Source organism: Zosterops lateralis (genome assembly GCF_965231275.1).
Source record: "Zosterops lateralis genome assembly, chromosome: 13".
In the NCBI taxonomy this organism is placed as follows: Eukaryota; Metazoa; Chordata; class Aves; order Passeriformes; family Zosteropidae; genus Zosterops; species Zosterops lateralis.
This window is the reverse complement of record NC_139773.1, coordinates 18,332,192-18,353,396: the sequence shown is the minus strand read 5'-3', so window position 1 is coordinate 18,353,396 and position 21,205 is coordinate 18,332,192. Positions and strand designations below refer to the sequence as shown.

At 40.4% G+C, this 21,205-nt stretch overlaps 1 protein-coding gene across 1 annotated transcript in view; it reads left to right on the top strand.

Annotated features, from left to right (window-relative positions):
• The first annotated feature begins 1,495 nt into the window (after nucleotides 1–1,495).
• The window catches only part of DENND4A (DENN domain containing 4A), a 46,483-nt gene continuing 26,773 nt past the window's right edge, over nucleotides 1,496–21,205 (top strand). Inside the window, exons 1-8 of the mRNA XM_083870663.1 lie at nucleotides 1,496–1,577; nucleotides 9,637–9,722; nucleotides 14,262–14,594; nucleotides 15,194–15,443; nucleotides 16,449–16,518; nucleotides 18,067–18,236; nucleotides 18,913–19,151; nucleotides 20,861–20,927. Coding sequence (XP_083726789.1) covers nucleotides 14,287–14,594; nucleotides 15,194–15,443; nucleotides 16,449–16,518; nucleotides 18,067–18,236; nucleotides 18,913–19,151; nucleotides 20,861–20,927 — 1,104 coding nt within the window. The 5' untranslated portion in view covers nucleotides 1,496–1,577; nucleotides 9,637–9,722; nucleotides 14,262–14,286. The remainder of the gene's footprint in view (nucleotides 1,578–9,636; nucleotides 9,723–14,261; nucleotides 14,595–15,193; nucleotides 15,444–16,448; nucleotides 16,519–18,066; nucleotides 18,237–18,912; nucleotides 19,152–20,860; nucleotides 20,928–21,205) is intronic.

Genomic DNA, 21,205 nt, shown 5'->3' with positions numbered 1-21,205 from the left:
AATTTAAGGACACTCTACTGAACACAGAGCATCTTGCTGTGGTGAACAGTGACATTCTTGGTTCTTGGTCTCTCACTTACCCCACTGTGTATTGTCGGGAGAGAGAGATTTCTTTATGGGTGTGGCTAGAAATGCACTTCACATAGAAACACAAGGAATGGGCAACGTTCTCGTAGTCCCTGACACATTCCTTACTCTGTTTGCTGCCTGTTGAGAAGAAAAAAATCCAAACAAAACAAACAAGACAGACTCAGCTCCCAAATATCAACCCTGGCAGCTCCGAGCTGTGCCTGCATGTGCAGGCTTGTACATGGGTGCTCCTGCCCAGGTAGACACTGACACATTTTCTACATGGGGGAGTATGAGGAGCAGCATTTCTGCTACAAACAATTTAATTGATAAAAGTCTGTGCGGGAGAAACGCTTCCTATTTTATACTTTTTGCTTTTATATTCTCCCATTTGGTCAGATTTTCAGAAGGATGAGGTAGAGAGAGTAGGTCTGAACATATCTGAGTGTTTACAGTTCAGTTTTGATAAATTAATCATATTTACAAATTCAGAACTTCATATAAATTTTATGTCTTTTATAACGAGCCACATCTAAACCCTCAAGCCAAACATCCAGGACTGAGCTAAACCCAAATTAAAACTCAAAATTTTTTGGTTGAAACCTACCCCTAAACATCATTTTGGTATAAAATTTGGAAACTCAGGATTGCAGTGGACAAGGTGCCAGAAAAGTAGTATTTATTTCTGTGTGGGTACAGGCAGGATTAGGTTCTGTTGCGCTCAGCAACATCTTGACACGCCGCACTAATCTTAGCGGCGCGCTCTTAAAAGATTATTTTTGTCTCGGGTTCTTTTTCTAGTCTTTGATGCAACAGCCTGCTGCGGGTTACATCAAGCCTCCAGAAAATCCCTCGCTTTTCTCATCCCTTGTTTTCCAGACAGCCGGCACCTCCTCCGGGTCCAGGCGACGGGCGCCGCAGGTGAGCCAAATCCCGGCCTATTTGGGCCGGAGATTAATTTCTGTTTAAATTAAAGATGCTTTCTGCGTTAAAACGCTGAGGTGGGGGGAAGGCAGAGCTGAGCCCTTATGGTCTGCGCGCTGTTTTAGGCGCTTTCACTGAGGGCGCCCCGCTCCCCCTTCACGGCTCGGAACCGCCGGCGCCGCGTTCCGTGAGGGGGAAGGCGGGAGCGGAGGGGCCGCGTTCCGTGAGAGGGAAGGCGGGAGCGGAGGGGCCGCGGTCAAGCGACGGGCAGCGCTCAGAAGGGACCCGGTGGGCAGTAGGGCACGGCCGCCTCCCCCTCAGGATCCGCGGGGACCCGGCGGGCGCCGTCCCGCTCCCGCCCCGCCGCGATCACGGGTCGCCGCCCGCCTCCCCCGCCCCGTGACAGCCAAGATGGCGGCGGAGGGGAGGGGGGATCCCGCCTGAGCCGCCCACACGGCGGGAGGCGGCGGGGGCGAGCCGGACTCCGCTGGGATGAGATAAGGGCGCGGGCATCGAGCGCGCTGCCCCCCGAACCCCCTTCACCGCCCGCTCCTCGCCCCGGGGAGCGCGGCCCCCCGCCTGAGGTGAGGGCGGCGGGGCTGTCACCGCCGCGGGGCGCGGGCCGGGGGGTTTCTCCGAGGCGATGCCGCGGGGCGGGCGCTGCCGCGTTCCGGGGCCGGCGGGGAAAGGGGCGCGGGGCTGTCAGCGGGGGCGGGGAGGCCGGCGCCGGCGGGCCGAGGCGGGGTGGGGGCAGCGGTAACTTTCCGCTGGGCCGCGGTGGGAAAGGGGGAAAACTTTCTCCTTGTGCCCGTCGTCTCCAGGCTCCCGCCAGCCCCGGCCGGGCCCGAGAGGGGCTGTTCCCCGGGCCGCGGCCACGGCTCGGCCGCCCGACCTGCCATGTTGTACGGGCTGCACGGAGAGTGTGTGCCTGTCCCCGGATCCGCGTGTGCGTGTGCGGCTCCCCAAATCCATCCCTCTCTATGTGTGTGTGTGTGTGTGTGTGTGTGTGTGTGTGTGTGTGTGTGTGCGCTCCCTGCATCCGCGTCTGTGCCTTCCCCACACCCCTGAGTGTGCTCCTTCCCCCGATCTGTGTTTATGTGTGTCCCCCAAATCCATGTGCGGGTTCTCCGCTGCGTCAGCCGGAATCGCCCGGCGCTTCTCTCAGCCCCACGGTGCGTGTTGTGTTTCTGTCCCGGCTTTCCCTTCGCCAGCCTGGCTTACCCTATACCTGGATTAATGCGGCGCGCTGGTAGAAATTAGCCCTGGCATTTTTATCGTCCTTCTGTCATGAGGTCTGCCTGTGCGGCACGAGTTCCTTGCTGGCCAGGGAATCATGATGGTATTTCAATAACTTCCCCCCGGTGATGGTTGTTATTCCGAAGTTATTTGAAACAGGCTGCGTTTAAAAATGTGCCGCGTCTCTTTTGCTGAAAAAAACGAGGTCTTGATTTTCTGCCTGGTTCTGAAACTTCTTTTTTTTTTTTTTTTTTTTTTTTTTTTTTTTTTTTTTTTTTTGAGTGGAAGTGTGGTGTTCTGGACAGCTTTTTACTTCATTTCACAATTTTTATTTTTTTTTTCTGGAACTGTTGCTCAACTGAAGGTTTCCGTAAAAAGTGTTACATTACAGTACGTAGTATCTGACTTTTTTTGAATGATTAAACACAAATATGTTATCCTGGCAAGTGTCTGGTGGTTTAGGGAAGTTAATTGAGTTAGTCTAGCCAAGGAAGGTCGAGGGGGAGTGAATGGATTATTTCTGGTTTGTGTGTTTAGCATGCAAGTCTTACTTTGTAAGAGTCTCTTGCTTTTCTCATCTTTTTTAAAAAAGTCACATATTTAGAGTATTGGAGAAACTTAATCCAGTTTTTAGAGTGTTGAGGAGTCTGTAACTTTATTTAAAGTGAGCGTTAAAGTGGAACTCTGGTAAAGGGAGCTGGTTTTTAGGGGCTGTCATGACTTGGCATTGAAATAGTTTAATTATCAAAAATAGAGCATTAGAGTTTCTGTGGTTAGCTTGAGGAAGGGGAAAATTGCATAGAGCCTTAAAAGACAGAGCAAAAAAAAGATTAAGCTTCATTACAGCCTTAAGAGCTTCTGCGATGTACAAGTTTTACCTCTGGAAATGTTGGGCTCCAGCTGGATGAGTTTCCTCAAGTTTGAGTGGCTTTTGCTCCTTTGGAACAGGCATTACCCAATGGCCTCTTCCAAAATGTGAATTTATTAGGAAACAGCACAAAATATAAACTGTGCTTCTGCAAGCCGTAAGACAAAAAGTACCAGGACTATTTTCTTTAGACAGGGACTTAAAAATGTTTCCCCAATATTTGAGATTTTCATACCTTTCAGTATTCGTATTTTTTGTAGCCAGATGGTTGCAGGTTTGTGTTTGTGGTGAGCAGCTTGTTCTGGGTGACATAACCCCAGTGTGGTGCTTAATGGAATTACTATATGTGATAATGGCAATATTAGCAGTTATCTAGTTAATATAGCCGGAGTTAATTATTAGTTAGAAAAAGCACAAATATTGACATAGCCTGGCACACACTAAAGGGCTCAGGTGAACCCAGCTGATGCAGGTCAAGCTTTAGAAACAATGTCAATAACCTGCTTCTATTTCAAAGATGTGCTTGAAAGGGAAAGTAGGAAGGTAGAAAGTAAAGCCAATTGGTCCCTGAAGGGAGTGAGGTTGTAACTAATCCAGCTGTTCTGTGTGACTCCTAAAGAAGAATTGTGTCTGTCAGTTTTTAATCTGCAGGATTTTGCATTGAGGGTTTACTAATTTCTAGGTTAATTCCTGCTGTGGCGTGTGATAGGTGGGGAAAACTGTCTTGTGACTCTTCAGAGAGGGAGACAATTCCTAGACCAAGCTGGATGATAATGGGATTTGGTAACCTTGAGGTTTTAATACAGGAACAAGAAATTTGCAGCGTCACTTAAATATTCAACATCCTTTTTTTTTTATTTCCATCATGTTCCCTTAGCAGCTGAGTTGCTGTTAGTTTTGCAAGTCATAGTAGCTGAAATGCTTTTTGTAACAGTGGCTGCAGAAACACTTGTGCTTCCTGGCCAAACACAGGCAGGCTGGAATGGGAATAGTACAATAGGTACTTAGTCAAAAGCTTTCTCAATCTTAAATTTGCCTCATGAGATGAAGACTTGCAGGAAGCCTTCCTTCCGTTTTTTGTCCTTTCCTCAACTTTGACCTGAGTTTTTAAATATGGTGTTGGCATGACTAGAAATTAGGAGGCCAAATGTTACCCAGTTTATGTTGGATTAAAAAATGAAAAGTCAATATGGTCTTGTAATGTTGTTCAAATGTGTGTTTGGGGTATTGGTGATTTCCAACTACGTTGCTCTGTGACAGGGTTCTGGTAGTAAAGGTTTTGATACACGTGTTGCTGTAAAACCAAGGTGTTTTTTTTGAAGTTTCCTGGAAAGAACTATGATACTAATAATGAAAGAACTAAAAAAAACCCCAAAAGTCACCAAAATAATTTCTGTACAGGTGCCTTATCAAAGCATGACGCAATTTACAGCGATTGGTGTATTTCCAGTATGTTTATTTTGCTTGTTACAGTATTTTAATCAAGCTTCTCTGGGATGTATTCAAATTTCAAACTTTTGTTTAAGCTGACTCATAAAAAAACCCAAACAAAACCAGCCCCAAATCCAAATCATGCTATTTGCTCCCCACTTTGCAATCCCCCTCCAAAACCAAACCTGTAAAAATGTAGGACTTTTGGAGAAATTTTAGGTTGAGCTTTCCCTCATGCAGGGGGCAGGTGGGGCGGGCAGAGATTACCTGTCCCTTGTCCTGCTGGAGCTTCACTGGGTGGTGACAAGAGCACAGAAAATGCCCTTGGTCTCTTCACTTATATATCAATTATGTGTGTAAATAATATCTCCAACTGCAGACACAAATCATGATATAATTTTTTGCCATATTAAGCGTAGCAAATCCTGTGGAAGCTAAAGCCAGTTATACCTCATTTTATTTGAGGGACAGCCAACAGGTAGGGATGACTGTGTGTAAGCTGTGATTGCATCACCACTGTTCAACTGTTGTTAAAAACCAGCTGTTTCTAACATGGTACTGACAAATTAATTCACTTGAAGCAAATTAAGTTCTTCGCTATATGGCATAATAATCCTTGGATGTTTTCTGCTGTCCTTCAATTCAGGTTTAGTGTATGCCTGGTCTGAAAGTTTGGTCTGTGGCTGCTCTGAAAATAGGCTGCTGATGCTTATTAAGTGCTCCCACAAACTCCAGAGTCAAAATTAAAGCGTGCAGGGCAGTGATGCCCAGAGGTTTGATCTATAACACTCATTTCAGTAGCAGCCTGTGATGCAGAACTAGTCACTGGTAGTTCCCTAAAGAGCTCACAAGCAGTACCCAGAGGAAATTGAGAAGTGGAAATGAAAGACTTCAGAAAGTGTTGGCTGGCCTGACTATTTTAAAGGGTGTATTTTTACCTTTTCAGTATATTAGGTGTAAGATATATTGCATTATCTAATATATATATATGAAAAATGTATATGTGTCTAATGGATATATTAGATAATACTTACTGTGGAGGCTAAAATAGAGTGAACTTAGTAATAATGGGAGGGGAGTGAAAGGAAGAGGAACTATGGTCTAAAAATGGGATGAGAAGAATAAGGAAATGTTTAGAAATGTTAGCCAGTTATATTCTCCCTGTTTAATATTTATTGTAAATCTTGACTTTTAAAAATCTGGGTCAGGAAAATCATTAATGCTAATTAATAAAATTATTTCAGTTTGACCATCTGAAATGAAAGGGAACAGGCAGTAAGTGTGATTTGTGAGTTATAAGTACATGTATGTAAATAAAAAACCCCAAGAGGAAGCCTCCACCTTGTGTGCAAGCTTTATGCAAACACAGAGAAGGGGTTTGTGGGCTGGACTCTTTGAGTTTTGGTTTTGACTTGACCTTCAGAAGAAACCTATGGACCTATGGAATTATTCTCAAAATTCCTAACTTACCTTGGCATATCATTTCTCTTCAGCTCATTTATGGTGATTTTTGGGAGGACACCCTAATGTTGTTTCCTATTGCTTTGCTGGCTGGGAAGCTGTCCCAACAACACGTGGTAGTGGATTGATGTATTTGTAGCTGGTAGTGGTACTTGCACACTTATTTTTCTGTGGAATAGATGCTGAACATTTTGGTAAGTGCACGTAGAGATTTGCTGGATGAGGGAGGTATTAGTGAGTGATATCCCTCCATTAAACCTTTCCAGTGGGGTGTAAATGATCTGCAGGCAGCAGTCACAGCCCTGCAGATGCTGTCTGTGCATGGCTCTCCCTGTCTATAATTTGCAGTGGTTGGGTCCCTTTTTCTCATGTTACAGAACATTTTTGCTGGCAGAAGGAAAAAAAAAATCATAAAAAAAATGTTCTAAGTCTCAAAGTGTGTTTTTAAATGTAGCAAAAAGTGTTAGAAACAATCTCCACCTGTCTTTCTTACTGTTGCAAAATGAAATCAAAATTTAATTTGGGTAGAGAATGGTTTCAAAACAAAGCTGAGTCTGGCATGTGTGTCTGAATGTGGCAGGGTGAAAGCAGGTCACTTCTGTCACTCTTGGTTGATGCACTTTAGCATTTTCACTTACAGATTTGGGGTTTGAAGCTCAATATTGGCAGATTTTCTATTTTCATTTGCCTTTATCTACTGTGCCAAGAAAAATAAGACATTCTGTTTGGGGGACTTCTTTTAAATAGTTGTTGTATAGTAAATAGTTGGACAAAAACATGGACAAGCTGCCCTCCTGAACTGTGCTTGAGATGAAGTAATATTTACATTTCATAGTGCTTGTTTTGGCTTTCCTCCCTCTGATTTGCTACAATTTGTTTTCTGCATCCCTCCCTACAAACACAGTTGTATTTCAGAAATCCTTTCCGTTCTTTGGTGGTGCCTTTTGGCCATAAATACTGTAATCTAGAAAGAAAAGTGGGAGTTTTCAAACTGGCCTTACTGAGATTTGTCTCTGTCATGAATCTTGTGGGATACTTGAACATCCCTTCTCTGAGATTTTGTAGGGAGGGTTGAATTTCATGGAATTTTGCTGTGGCACAACTGGAATGATCACTGAAGTAGCCTGTGACTTGTTAGACCCTCTTAGTAAATACTTTGATTTTATTGAGACTACAAACAGCACTGAAAAACAAACAGATAAAACACTTGGTGAGCGAGGGAGAAATGTGTAGAGGATGTGGGATATGCCTGATCTCACCCTCAGGGTGAATTCTATTCCTTCCTTCCTTCTCTCTGCCACTTATTCTGCTTCCTCCTCTGAGCTTTGATGCTGCAGATGACCAGTTCCTGCTCACTTTGCTGTGCTCACCCTGCTGGATCTGGATTAGCCTCTGAATTTAGGCCTAATCTTTCTTTCTTCCTTGGCATTGCTGAACAAGTCTGCTTGTCCCTCAGTTCTTGGCTACGTTCCTATTTTCTTCTCCCAAATTCACGGTCTTTTGTTTTGTCCCTGTGCTTTTATCCAGCACTTTTCCATTTCCCGGCACCTCTTAGAGATCCTTTGTTGCCAAGTTTTCCGAGCTCTCTTGATTGTCTCCTCAGCTGTTTGGATCAGAGATGTAAACCATGACTTGGGACAGATGATTGTGAACAGGCCTGCAAAACACTTGGTAGCATTTCCAGTCCAGTGATGCGGGGCAGAAAAATCTTAGGTTTTCTCTTGGGTTGTTGTTGATTTTCTTCTTTTTTAATAAAAATTGATGCAGCGTCAAAGGGAGCTTAGTGCAGGCTGGTGGCTTCCTGTGAGTTATTGTGTTGTCTAACATCACTGAGTACAGATGTGTGCAGCAGGGTCTAAAAAGTAATGCCATTTATCACTTTAGCCCAGTTTTCTCTGTTGCTGTTGTTTGTGTAACTGTAGTAGGAAATGGGAAGAAGTACAGGTGATGTCCTACTAAAAATGAAAATGCCATGAGAAGTTCTGTTTGTATTTGGGTAATGATGTAAGTCCTTTACGTTATTTTTTTCTTGAAAAAGTAGATCCTTTACTTGATATATAGAGGACAAGAAACTAGTTGTAAATAAGTTCTGCAAGTAGTACAAAATAGAGCTGCAAGTACACTGGCAGCAGTTCTGGCTGTGCTCCTTGTGATGCCTAAATCTATATTTTTTGCTTTCATTTAAGTCTCCTCGCTGGTTTTCCAGGGAGTTGACTAAAAAGTTTTTTGAAGTGTCCATGGGGAAATTAATCATGTGTTAATGCTGCCTGATTCTTGGACCTTTTTCAGCCGTGCTTGAGGTCTGCAGGTGATCCCAAAATTTAGAATTCCTGGCGTTCTTGTAAGCTTGGTATTAACGATTTTGTAGTTGGAGAAAAATATGTTGCGCTACTGCGGCATCCTCTCTTTGTAGTCTTGTGTGAAAATGTTCAAAGTCAGATACTGGAAGGTATCTGGTTGTAACTGGTGCAGTTCCATGGTGCTGTGTGGGTTTGAGACATCACTGGGGCTGGGCTCACTCTCTGGGCTGTCAGAGGAATGAACTAACAGTGCTGATTGCTCCTGTGAGATCTCCAAGAAGTGGCCTTGTACATTGGGGTTATGAACAGAACCTTGAACTTTGTGATCCCAGAAACACAGTTCTGATAATCTAATTCCCCTAGATTCTTCCACTAGAAAGAAATCTAGATTTTTCCACTTCAGGAATGGGAGCAAATCTTTCATGGTTTGCATCAGCCCTCCTGAGATGTTTCTTCCCAGTCTCCCTCATGTTACACTTTGTTTGCTGCAGCCTTCTCACGGTAATCTTCTGAGAGTATTCTACAAGTCTTGGGGAACAGAAGCTTCCTTTAAACAAAGTTCACTTTTGACTTACAGCCTTGCTGGTGCTAATGAGTTGTTCTGGGAGTCCAGAGTCTCAATGTCTCCAGTGAGGTGAAATCCTCAGTCCTGTAGCACAAAATTGCTGCTTTGAAATGCTTCAATGTAGCACAGGCTCCTGGGCTTGCAAGTTCCTCGGTATAAAACACCAGCTCAAGCTGTCTGTGGTGATACCAGTGTTTAAAAGTGGCTGTGCTGGTGTTCACCACATCTGAAAAAATTTATGAATTGTGGCAGTTAAAGGGCAAGAAGGCTGTAGCACCCACTGCAAGAGGAATTGGGGTGAGGTCTCTGGATGAAAGATGCTGATTGTGGAGTAAGAAGGATCTGCTTAAATATCCAAATCTTGCAAAGAAAAATGGTGTGAAGTAGATTTTGAAAGGTTCTTGGGCTGAGAGAGCGCTTTGATAGCTGGCTAACACTAGGAATGGACACAGAAAGTATTGATGGTCAGAAAATAATGGAAGAGGAGAAGTAATTTGGAGTGGCTGGCTCATCTCTTCTTTGATTTATTTTGGTTTAAAGCATTAAATGTTGTTTGCATTCTTAAAATATCAACGCAGCATAAAACTTGATATTTTCTTTCTTAGCTTAAAAGTCTGGTTTCATTTACTTTTTTAGTGAACTGATATGTAACCTTATCTTAGCAAGGAGTCCTACAGCAACCCTCAGTGTTCATTTCATGTGACTGGTGTAGTGAAGTGTGCAGAAAGAAAGTTTCAACAAATGTGTTCATTGTTTGATTCTTATTTTTACTGTTTCTATAGGGAATGAAACTTTAACAAGAAGTCTATGTTAAAGCCTGGCTGACAGCGAGAGAGGAAAAGTGTAGAAGCAATGCCCTGATGAAAAGGTAGGGAACATGTGGGGAGAGTGGGCAAAAGGCTGGTGTTCTGCCTTGGGAATTCCTGTGAAATTAGAGGGCTTCTGCTTTGTACCCAGGATTGTTTGCTTGCTGTGAAGAAAATACTGAGGGGAAAAAAAGGCTTGTCTGACAATTTTGCCAGGCGATTTTGGCAGTACAGAGATGAGGGTGAAGTTTTTTCCTTGTATAACTGCAGTTATTCCCATGTCTTGAGACTGTTGAACTCCCATGTGATTTGTGTTGTGTTATGTCTAAGAAGTGGTGCTGAGTAACCAGAGCAGGACTGACTGATCCAGCTAACTTCACTTTGCTCTTGCAAACCCAGCTGACACATCTCTGTGGGTTGGTTACTTCAACAGGCTAATGTAGCAATACATGTATGAGGTGCTGGGGGCTTTTAGAACTTCACTGGCAATTTTTAATAGTTAGCCTCTGATTTGTGTATTTGTTCATCTGCTCTTCATGTTCCTTCAAAGGAAGTAAGTTCTTGGAATGTTATTGTATGATGAATATTTAAAAAAAACAAACCATCAGCTTTGAACTCTTTTAAAAAAGATTGCCCTGCACTGGTTTCCAGCCTACTGTAGGAGAAATTCATTGCTTGTTTACACATGGAGCATCTTTGGAGTCAGGCTAACAAAGTGAAATGTCACCTGGTTTAGACAGCAAATGGATCTAATTAGGATCTCAAATTAATAAGCAATTTTATATTTTCAAAGAAAAATGCAGGAAGGAATGAGAATGACGACAAGGCAGATTAAAAGCTTGCAAGGCAGTTGTTGTATTTTTCTGCCAGAGGTGGACTGGCAGAAACTCTTTTAATGAAGTCAGATGGTCCTTGCTGCTGTCTGGAAAAGTTGGCTCCTGGAAAGAAACTGGCATGGCTGGAGTAACTCTTCCAGTCTGCAGCCACTTCCAAGTTATCTCTGCAAAATTCTCTGGGTAGGAGCAGGTTGTAGGGATTAGATCAGTATTTTTTTCCTCATAAATGTTGTAGTGCATCTGTAGTAAAGTGTATTTTGTGAAGCATGGTGCCTGTTCCTGCTGCACAGATGGAATATGTGGCTCATCCACATCAGTTCTGGTCATGTGATGGGGAAAAGCTGATGTGTGCTTTCCTCTTATAGTATTTGAGTGAGGACTGGGATCTGTTCAGAAAGCTTGGACACTGAATGAATTACAACAGTGGTGACAAGCAGCAAAAATCTTTAATTGGTATTTCCTAAATGTTTATGAAAAAATAGGATGTTAGAAAATTGTTGAATAAACAGTGAAACTGTGTTTACCCTTTGTCTTTCAGAAAAGTAATCAAGCTAATAGTTTGTGGATCTGAGAGATTATCTGATTGTTTCCCTGTTCCCATATTTTTAGAAATTACAAAAGGCTCTCTCATCTGTATAGTCACAACTCAGCATGTGTGTTTAATAATTTTTTAATATATGACTTTATTTGCAAGGATGTTTTGATTATTTATGGTGTTTAGTTTATAGTTGTATTAATTATTTGACTGCCATTAATAATTATTATCCTGAGGTGGCTCAAAGACCATATATTGCACTTATTTCCAGGCACTTTTGTAGGAGATTAGGGTTATGATCCCATGACATTGCCTTCAGAGTTCAGCCTTTTGTCCCCAGGTTATTGAAGTGTAGAGAAGCAGTGGAAGCTTCTCCTCTGGCACTCCTAGTGTTGAATTTCATCTGGAACCAGCTGCCTCAAGCAACCCTCTTGTGCAGTGTGACTTTTTCTGCTCTGTTTTTCTTGTTTGTTTGGTTTGGGGGTGTTTTTGCCTTCAAAGATGACTTGTAGTATGGTGAAGTATTATAGGGAGATGAGTGAGGGTAAAAAGATTACAGTATGGAAGTTGTAGGGAAAAATCTGCTGCTCCCTGGATGGAACAAGGGCAGCATTCCTGACCTCCCACACAACACAGTCCAAGGGGTGGAGTGCAGACCCCATGGCCAGGCTGCATTGAAACCCTTGCAGAGGAGGGAACTCTGGAACTTTCTATCTGATAGAGCCCCACAGCACCTGAAAACCAAGAGAGATGAGGAAAGAGATCCTGCTGTGGAGAAATCTCTCTCCTTGGGCTGATGTGTGTCCCCATCCCAGGGTTATCTCAGGTGTTATCCTGAGATTCACACCCACAAGGGACAACCAGTACTCACTGAGTAAGATGTGTGAGTGAAGCCACTGTGGAATGGCTTCATGACAGGAGTTTCTACAGAAATTCTTCATCAGTTTGTGTGGAATGCTCTTCACAGAATGATTATTTGTCACTGAGCTAGCTCACAATTTATACCTTCTTTCTGGGGTCTATTAACATAAAGTTTGCATAGATCTGCTCTGCCTGATGTTGAAAATCTGGGTATCACAGTAGCTCTAGTAAAGTCTGAAATAGTCTAAAATAGACTAAAATATCATTGCAGTTTATCTTTTTTATCCCATTTTTAGCTGTAAGTCTTTGTATCAAAAGATAAAAATCATAAAACCCTTCCAGAACCACTGAATGAATGGTTTGGGTTGGGAGGGACCTGAGAGTTCATCTCATTCCATTCCTGCTGTGGGCAGGGACAACTTCCACTATCCCAGGCTGCTCCAGGCCCTGTCCAACCTGGCCTTGCAGGGATGGGATAAATGTGAAGGGATAATACATCATCAGCCAGGCCTTTTTTTTTCCTCTCTTCTGTAAAACCTGCGTTAAATTATGAAAGTCTTGCTGACTTGTGTATTACGTGCTATAACCTTAGGAGGCAAATTTATGTGATAGCAGGTGTTTGTATGTAGGGGATTCTAATTTTAACTGCCTCTCAATGAGGAGAGCTTGTCCCAGTTTTTCTTGAAAGTGCTTTTGGGAATAAACGAATGTTTGAATTTAAGACTTTTGGTATAAACTTTATATGGAATAATGGTGAAGTTTAAATAATGTAAAAGTATGATTCTTCAATATAATATATGTACACACACATCATTCTGTTTACTTGTAATGCTGTCTTGGCTGATTAAACTGAAGTAGTGCTGTTAATATACTGGAGCTATAAATCTTGCTTGCAGTTTTAACAGCCATCATTTGTGTTTTTTTGATTACTTAAGTGTTAGTTTCACTTCATCCTAAAAGGCATTATGAATCACTCTAGAAATCAGTGTAGTTATGGGAAATTATGCTGGTGAGAAAAGGAAAAAACCTCAATGTTACAATAGCTATAATGTAGTGTCACAGAGAATTGTTAATGTAACAAAATATCTAGCACTTCAGTCATATTAGCTGAAAGATGTCAGTGTTTGGTCTTATGCCAGAGTTTAAGGATACTTTGTTAAACATCTCCTTCTCTGCAAGCATTTGTTCCCGGCCTGCCTGGGTTTGCTGGAGCCTGATGGACAGAGGTAATGAACAGCATATGCAGAGGTTGAATTTTGTGTGTCTTTGAATATATTACTCAGGGAGGAGTTTGAATTTGTAGTTATTACTTTCATACATATGCTGAGTAACATATTCCAGATGTTTTTTTTGGGTTAGCTCAATGTGGGTTAAACTAAGCTCAGTTTTGTAACTGCATTCTCTCTTCAAACACAAGCTGAAGTTATTTTCAAACTGTTACTCTCCTGTATGTTGATGATTGGTTGCCAGTAATCATGTTTGCTGAAGTGTCCCATAGTGCTTATTAGCCATATAGAAAAATAAAAGTTAGATAATTTGGGATTTCTTCTTGGTATTTTCCAGAGCAATGTAAATAAGCATAAAATAAAAACCTATACTCGTTTCCTTGCAGCTTTAGTAGCTTCTCAAGCCAGTCCAGCAAAGCACAACCAACCTACAAAATAAAAGCAAGAAGAGGGAATTGCCTCTTTTGTGCTGGTGGGTGAGGTTGGTGGGGGTGACCAGGCACAGCCTGACATTCTTCCTGCTTGAGCAGGGGCTGGAAATCTGAGCCCAGCTTGGAACAATTAGATTAAATGCACATTATCAAATTGGGACATCATTTTCCAAATTACCAGTAAGAAATGTCTGAATTTATTATGTTTTAACAAAAATCTTGATCAAATCCAAGAATCATGATGGCAAGAAGTTTGATAAAGGCTTAATATTTGTTATCTAGAGCAAGAAGTAAAGGGACATAAAAGCAATGGGAATAAAAGTTACATGAAAACTGAAGTCTTGTACCAATTGTTCAAACTGCTTTAAATTCTGGTTGTTCAGTTTCTGAATGTCAGCAGGCCCTTGAAACTCCTGTGTGGTAACAGTTTCTCTTGCAATAAAATTTTGCACCCAAACAAAATTAATTCAACAAAAGGGAGTCTTGAATAGCTTGTCTGGTTTAAAAAAGTCTGGAACTTGATGACAGTAAACTTCCTGAAGCTACTCTAACAAGATTCCAGTGCAAATGGGTGACTTGGAAAAACATTTTTAGCCCATTTCTCAACATTCCAAAGTGAGAGCAGAAAGCGTTTTCTTTATTTGCAGGCTACTATTTTCTGTTTTTAAAACAACTATAATTTTATAATTTCTGACCTTTATTTCTTTCTTAGAAGCTGTAACACCTTGTGATGGAAGATGGAAGACAAAGGGGCCCGTGTTGCCGATTACTTTGTTGTCGCAGGACTGACGGATATCTCGAAGCCGCTGGAGGAGGAGATCCACTTCAACGATGCCTGCCATAAAATCGCCAAACCAAAAGAACCCATCACAGACGTGACAGTCCTCAATAAATCCCTGGGGGAGGAGGTTCCTCAGGGCTATAAATGCATAGATGTCACTCCCTCGGGCCTGTCTGCTGATCTCAATAACGGCAGCCTTGTAGGACCGCAGATGTACCTTTGTTATCGCCGAGGGCGGGATAAGCCTCCACTTACTGATTTGGGGTGAGGGCTTTCCCTCTTCCAGTGGGTGATTTTCACAGTTTTATTTAACTAAGGAGCAGATAAGGCAGGTCTACGGAAATGCCATGCTTGTTTAATACAAGGCAAAACTGTAAACAGGAAGATATTTGTTGACTTGAACATACCGTAACCCAGTATGGAAGGGAAAATGCATGCTGAGTGGATTTTAATGACAAGTTTAATCCTTCCCATTTTGGAGTTTTCAAAGCCATTTATAATTTTTAATGTATATATTTAGGTTGGGGTAAGATGCTTAACCTATTTAATACAGATTGGAAAGAGATAAGTTATATGGCATTCTTAGGATCAGGCAATGAATCTTTAATAGAACTGAAAATAACACTATTTTGCAGTAAACAAAACGCTGAAAAGCAATTATATGTGAGGAAAGCCTTGTGTTTTCCTTGTAGGAGAGCAGTATAGTTTCATCATGAAGCTTTTCTGTCAGAATACAATTGGAGATAATGTGACCTCAACTTGTTGGTAAAAATGTTTTGCTCAGAGATGAAACAAGAGCTGTGATTAAAACTCAGAGTGTTTAAAAACATGCCTTCTGACTTTTTTCATCCCCTTTTAACTAGGGTTTTATATGATGGGAAAGAGAGAGTGAAGCAAGGCTGTGAAATCATTCAGAGCACCCCGTATGGGCGGCCGGCCAACATCAGCGGCAACGCCTCGTCCCAGCGGGTGTACATCACCTACCGCAGGGCCTCCGAGAACATGACCCAGAACACCCTGGCTGTCACAGACATCTGCATCATCATCCCCAGCAAAGGAGAGACTCCTCCACACACCTTCTGCAAGGTGGACAAGAATCTGAATAACAGCATGGTAAGGTTGAGAAGCTGGGCTTTGAGCACTTGGTACTCACTGACCAAGTGATGTTTGTGGAGTACTTGGGGCAGCGCTTGGAGTAGCTGGTGAAAAATCTTCATAAGAGGTCTCCAAAGATAGATCAAATATTGGAAGAGTTGGAGGATTGCATTCCTTTGTTCCTACTTGGAACAAAATCTTTCTGGAAGCCTTAGAGCAAATGTTTGGGTTTTTTTAGTGCTGACTCCAGCATCTTTGGATCAGTCCTTTAGAACCTGTTGTGTATGTGTGTGTGACTGGAGGTTTTACAGATGTGGCTGTTTCTGACACAGCTTTTACTGTTGTGGTGGGAATTCCATATCTATCTTCTGCTTTGTTTTCCAACTTCTCTCTTTACTTACAAAGCTATTTTATAAATTATTTTCTCCTCAGTAGTTTCACAAACTTCTTATTTAAAGTTGTATGTGAGTGATGTTGGAAGCTGTTGACCGTAAGCACATTTAAATGTTTAATATGGTTCCAAAGCTGACCTGGTAAAATACACAGGTTTCACAGCACTTTGATTTGCAGAACTGAATATTTAAGTGTTTCCTGGTTAAATCTGCAGCCCCATGTGCTGGCTCTTGCAGGGTACTCAGGAGTCAGTGGGCTGAGGAGGATGCTGACTGCTCTGCAAGTGGGGTCATGTAAAAAAGATCATGGGAATTGATTTGTGCTTGTTTTTAAATAAATGCCAGTATGCATTAACCAATGGATTTTTCAGTTCTGCTAGTCCCCATATTGACTGAGCTATGGGAGTGCTGTCTTATGGAAGTTGTTACACTTTTCTCCCTTCTGTATAAGCTCTGTTCCTCCTGTGGGTGCTGCTCTTTTCTGTTCCATGGCTTTCCCTGTTCTTTATTCTCATGTCGAGAAATTGAGAATTTAAATACTTAAAATTATCAACATTATTATTAATTATATTCTATTATGTCCATTTGTTATACTTGATCACTTAATCCAACAACTTCTTTTATTTTACAGTGGGGCTCAGCAGTATATTTATGTTATAAAAAGTCTGTGGCAAAAACCAACACCATATCATATAAAGCTGGTATGTAACTACTGTGTAGCTTTTTTTATCTTCAGTTCAGGATGTCCAAGTTCATTCATAATGTAATACATTTTGTACTAAATAATTTACCCTATCTTGCCATTATCCAAAAAGGACCTAAAGAATTTTTCTAAAATCATATCAGAAGAGGCCCTAGAACTGGGTATCATGACCATGCTGTTTTAAAATTTGTGTTTAATTGGGAAGCTCAGCTGTGTTTTGATAGGTTTCTACAAACCTGGGTGTCTCCCACCTCTGTTTGTGTTACTGATAACTGTCTCTTCAGGATGTGTGTGTGTATCTGCAGAAGAAAATACCACAGAAATTATTTGATGCATTTTCATGATCACTTTCTTTAAGAAACATTTTGAAGAATTCTGCAGACTTCCACACTGCCTCGAGCATTGTTGGCACTGAGCTCTTTAAGTATTTTTGGCTCGTGTATCATCTTTATTTTATTGTTTTATTTATAAGACAGAATTAGATTTGCTATGACTGATGAAACGTGTTGGCTTTGCATTTGTTGTTGGGATTTTTTTTAAACCCTGATTTTGTTTGGCGTACAAGTCATGAGCATGATTCACACTTAAGCTTTAATCCACTTACATCCCTTTTAGAGGCTGCTCTCTGTAAATAGGAGTTCAGGACATACTAAAAGGTGGACAGTACGTTTGTAAACAAATAAAAATTTTAAAAGGCCCCACAAATGGTGGTAGCTTGCACAAAATTTTGATTCTTGATGTGAGGGGATCCACTGCCCTTTTTGGTTACACGTTTTCATTGCTTATTAATATTCCTCTTTCTGTTAGAAAAGTGCGTAGTGATTGTGTCTAACAGAGAGAAATCCTAAATCCTTTCATGTGGTGTCTGTTCTCAGTGTGGAGTCCCCTGGGCTGGCAATCAGACAGGATGGATTGCAACAGCCTCTGATGTAACTGAGGACCTGTGTACTAAAAGCTTCTGCTTCAGATCTTCATGTTTTACAGCTGTGTTTAAAATAAGTCTAAACACAGTGGCCTGACAGTACAAGAGCTGAGTCCTCAGCTGAGGTGGATCAGCATAACTGATTTGATTCTATTGGTATTAAAAAACTATCTAATATCTAACATATATTTTTCACTGAACGTTTGTTTGCCAGAATTAATTGGTGTCATAGTTGAAAGCATCAGTCTTATTTCTCAATTATTCACATTACCTTTTTTTAAACTAGATTTTATATCTTTGCTCATACTCGTGATGAATGTGAACTATTATATAATAATAGGTGAGATGCACACAGCCTGAAAACAGGAAAAGATAAATCAGTTATGAATAGTTTCCAGAATGGAAGGTAGGATTTCAGTGTAATGCTTTAGTCAGGTCTCTTTAGGTCATGGGAGTGTCTGCCCCTTCCAGCTATTCCCTGATTATTTACACCTTCCCTCATCTTCTGAAGTTACTATGTGCTCATATATGAATTTTCTGGCAATTATTTTATGGAATGAGCTATGACAAACCTGTTTCTGCTGGCTTTTTTTGTAACTGCCTCTTTGCTCGTTCTATTTATAGGTTTAATATGCAGATATCCCGAAGAAGATTATGAATCATTCCCATTACCAGAATCTGTGCCTCTTTTTTGTCTCCCTATGGGTGCAACGATTGAATGTTGGCCATCTAACAGTAAATACCCTCTCCCAGTTTTTTCTACGTTTGTACTTACTGGAGCTTCTGCAGAAAAGGTATTTTGAAGCCTTAAAAAAAAAGTTATTCATTTAATTGAAAAAGATTTGGTTGTTTATCTGTTCAGGATGATGATAATGAATGTTTTCATAGATGAGCTTGAATCTATTCTCTTGGGCTTGATTCCAAGCCTGCTTTGAAGAGTGACTTGCAGTAGTTTCAGCTGATCGTAAACCTGAGCTCTTCTGCTTTCCTGTTAGCCTGTGAAACTGGAGAGCTCTAGGGTTGGCCTGCATATAAATGCAAGTAATGCTATTTTTATTGCAAGCATGGAAACAGCCTTGCGTGTACATACTTGTTCTAAAAAGTAAATTGGATGTCAGGGGGATATGGCTTTGGGTTGTGTATCAAGGATTCCTAAAATAGCTTTAAAGGCAATTGGAGGAGCACATGACTGCAGTTTGTACTCTTTATAATCATTATTTTTCTCTCAAACAAATTGTTTTGTAAATTACTCTTTCTCATATGACATTTAAGTGTTTTAAATAAATAATAGACAGTCTGGATTTTCACAGCCATGAGAATATTCCAGAAGGGATTGCTTCAAAAGATGATGCATTCATGGATCTTTTCAAACAGTAACACAGACTTGATTTTTGATGTGTTTGGGGTTTCTTAGATTGCTTTGAAGATCGAGGCAGAATCACTGACTTGACATCCACAATGTGTTTGCAGGTATATGGTGCTGCTATTCAGTTTTATGAACTGTATCCTGAAGAGAACCTCACAGAGAAACAAAAATCTCAGCTGGGATTAGCAGCTGCTGCCGAGGGAAAAGACACGTGCAGAACAGTGCAGACAAACAAATGCATCTGTCTGCTCTCTCACTGGCCTTTCTTTGATGCTTTCAAGAAGTTTCTTACCTTTCTGTATCGTTACTCCATTTCTGGGCCACATGTCCTCCCCATTGAGAAGTAAGTAATTTCCAAAATTAATTTCAGTTGATCAGAGGGGGGTTTTTTTGTTCTAAATTTCCCATAATGTTATTTTCACTTAACTCATCAAACATTAAATATAATGGTTGCACTTTTCTCCTTTGATAAATGTATATTTATCTCTGTTCTGAAAAAGTCTAGATTTTTATTTGTGATTTAAGTGCCTGCAAAGGTCTCTGAGAGCTGTTTTAATTAGCTTTGCACCCTTTAGCCATAGTGATTAGAAAGAGCAAAATTATAAATCCTTTCTTAATCATGCACACATCAAGTTAGGAGAATTAAATTAGTAGATTTGCATTTTTTCAAATGCCTATTTGTAGTGTAATGAGACATGATAGAGCAGATTGAGTATTTTGCACTAGTAATTATCTTTTATTTGTGATAAATAAACTTAATTTCTTTCTCACATAAAGGATTGCACATTATAAAATACAGAGGAAATCTTTAGGGTCGATACCTGGAATTGCTGTGTAATACCATGTAACGTTTCTGGGATAATGTAATCCTTTAATGCAGCAGATTTCAAATACAGCATTTACTTTCTTATTTTATTACACATCAGGTTTTTTCCTGCTTCAACTTAAATATTAACTTTCAGGAGACTTTGACTTTGTGCATTAAGTATTTCTTGTGATTGTTTATCCCTTTTATTATTACAGTTCCTGTCACTAAACTTGTTTGAAAATCCTGATAGTGTAAACTTCCAATGATAAAAACACTTGCTTTTTGTTTTTAAGTTCAGGGGTTTGGTGTTTTAACTTCTGGGAATGAATAAAATAAGTAGATATGAGAAATGCTTTATCAATTTGGATTTTATGGATTTATTGTAATTTCTCTGATTTGTAAACTGGTCAGTTTATTGTGGATAATTTAAATATAGGATTCTAATGTAGTACCCAGTCTAGTTCCTTATTTGTGGGTTCATCTGGATTTCTTCCAAATGGAGTTGCCTGTGTCACAGTACCGGTAACATTTGTAGAAATCCCAGTAAAGTGTGTGCCATAAGGTGGAGTTTAGGATGGAATTCCTGTTTCTCATGGGTTTTCACTGACCCCATGTAGCTTCTTTCAATGTGAAAGTGTCTATTGTGTAGAATTACACTTCTAAAACTTTTTGTAAGTTTAATCAATTCACGAAACAGAACTTTGTCAAATTCTAAAAACATCCTTCTGTATTTGTAGTATGTGAAAAATCTTTAAAGCTTTTTCATCAGCAATTTAATATAACATTTTGTATTTAGAACTGAAGGAAATGAATGAGCTTAATGATTCTCCTTGATATTCAGCCATGAATATTTTTTTGCAACTAACCAGTCCTAGTCTGAGGTTTAATGCTATTTTAAACTCTGTCAGAAGCAGGACTATAAAATATGACTGCGATGTTCAAACATCAATATTTCTACCTTACAAATAATAAAAAAAATCTCATTGTAATTTTTCAATCTCATATACAGAATTTGTATTCTGAAACAGAATCTGCCCTCCCATTTTCTTGTGACAGGTAGAAAAATAGGTTTTCAAGGTCAGAATATCCCAATAGAGTTTAGGTGCTGGGATTTTTTACTCTGTTTTCTGAATAAGTATGCGCCATTTTTATATAATAATTTCTCTTACTGTCAAAAATTTTGTCTTGAGGTAAAGTAGTTAAAGCTTAATTTCTACTAAATCAGTATTTTTCTTTTCCTCTAGACACATTTCCCATTTCATGCATAAAGTACCTTTTCCATCCCCTCAGAGGCCAAGAATTCTGGTGCAGGTAAGTGTAATTTTCTTTAATAACTGCGTCTAAGGTGAAGATAAAAGGGGTTAATAAAAGGAAAATGTATTTTTTGTGCTCAAATTGTTTTTGTTCAGGATTTCTTTTTTCCTAAATTCCTACACATAATCTGAGAAATCTGTAAAAATTCTGTTTCCAGTTTAGTTAATGACTTTAGTGAGTTATTATAAGAAGCTGTTTAGTGAGCTTAGAACCTAAATTTTTTTCATAGTATATGGAAATTAATGAAAGACTACTCCAAGTCAGCATCTGGTCTG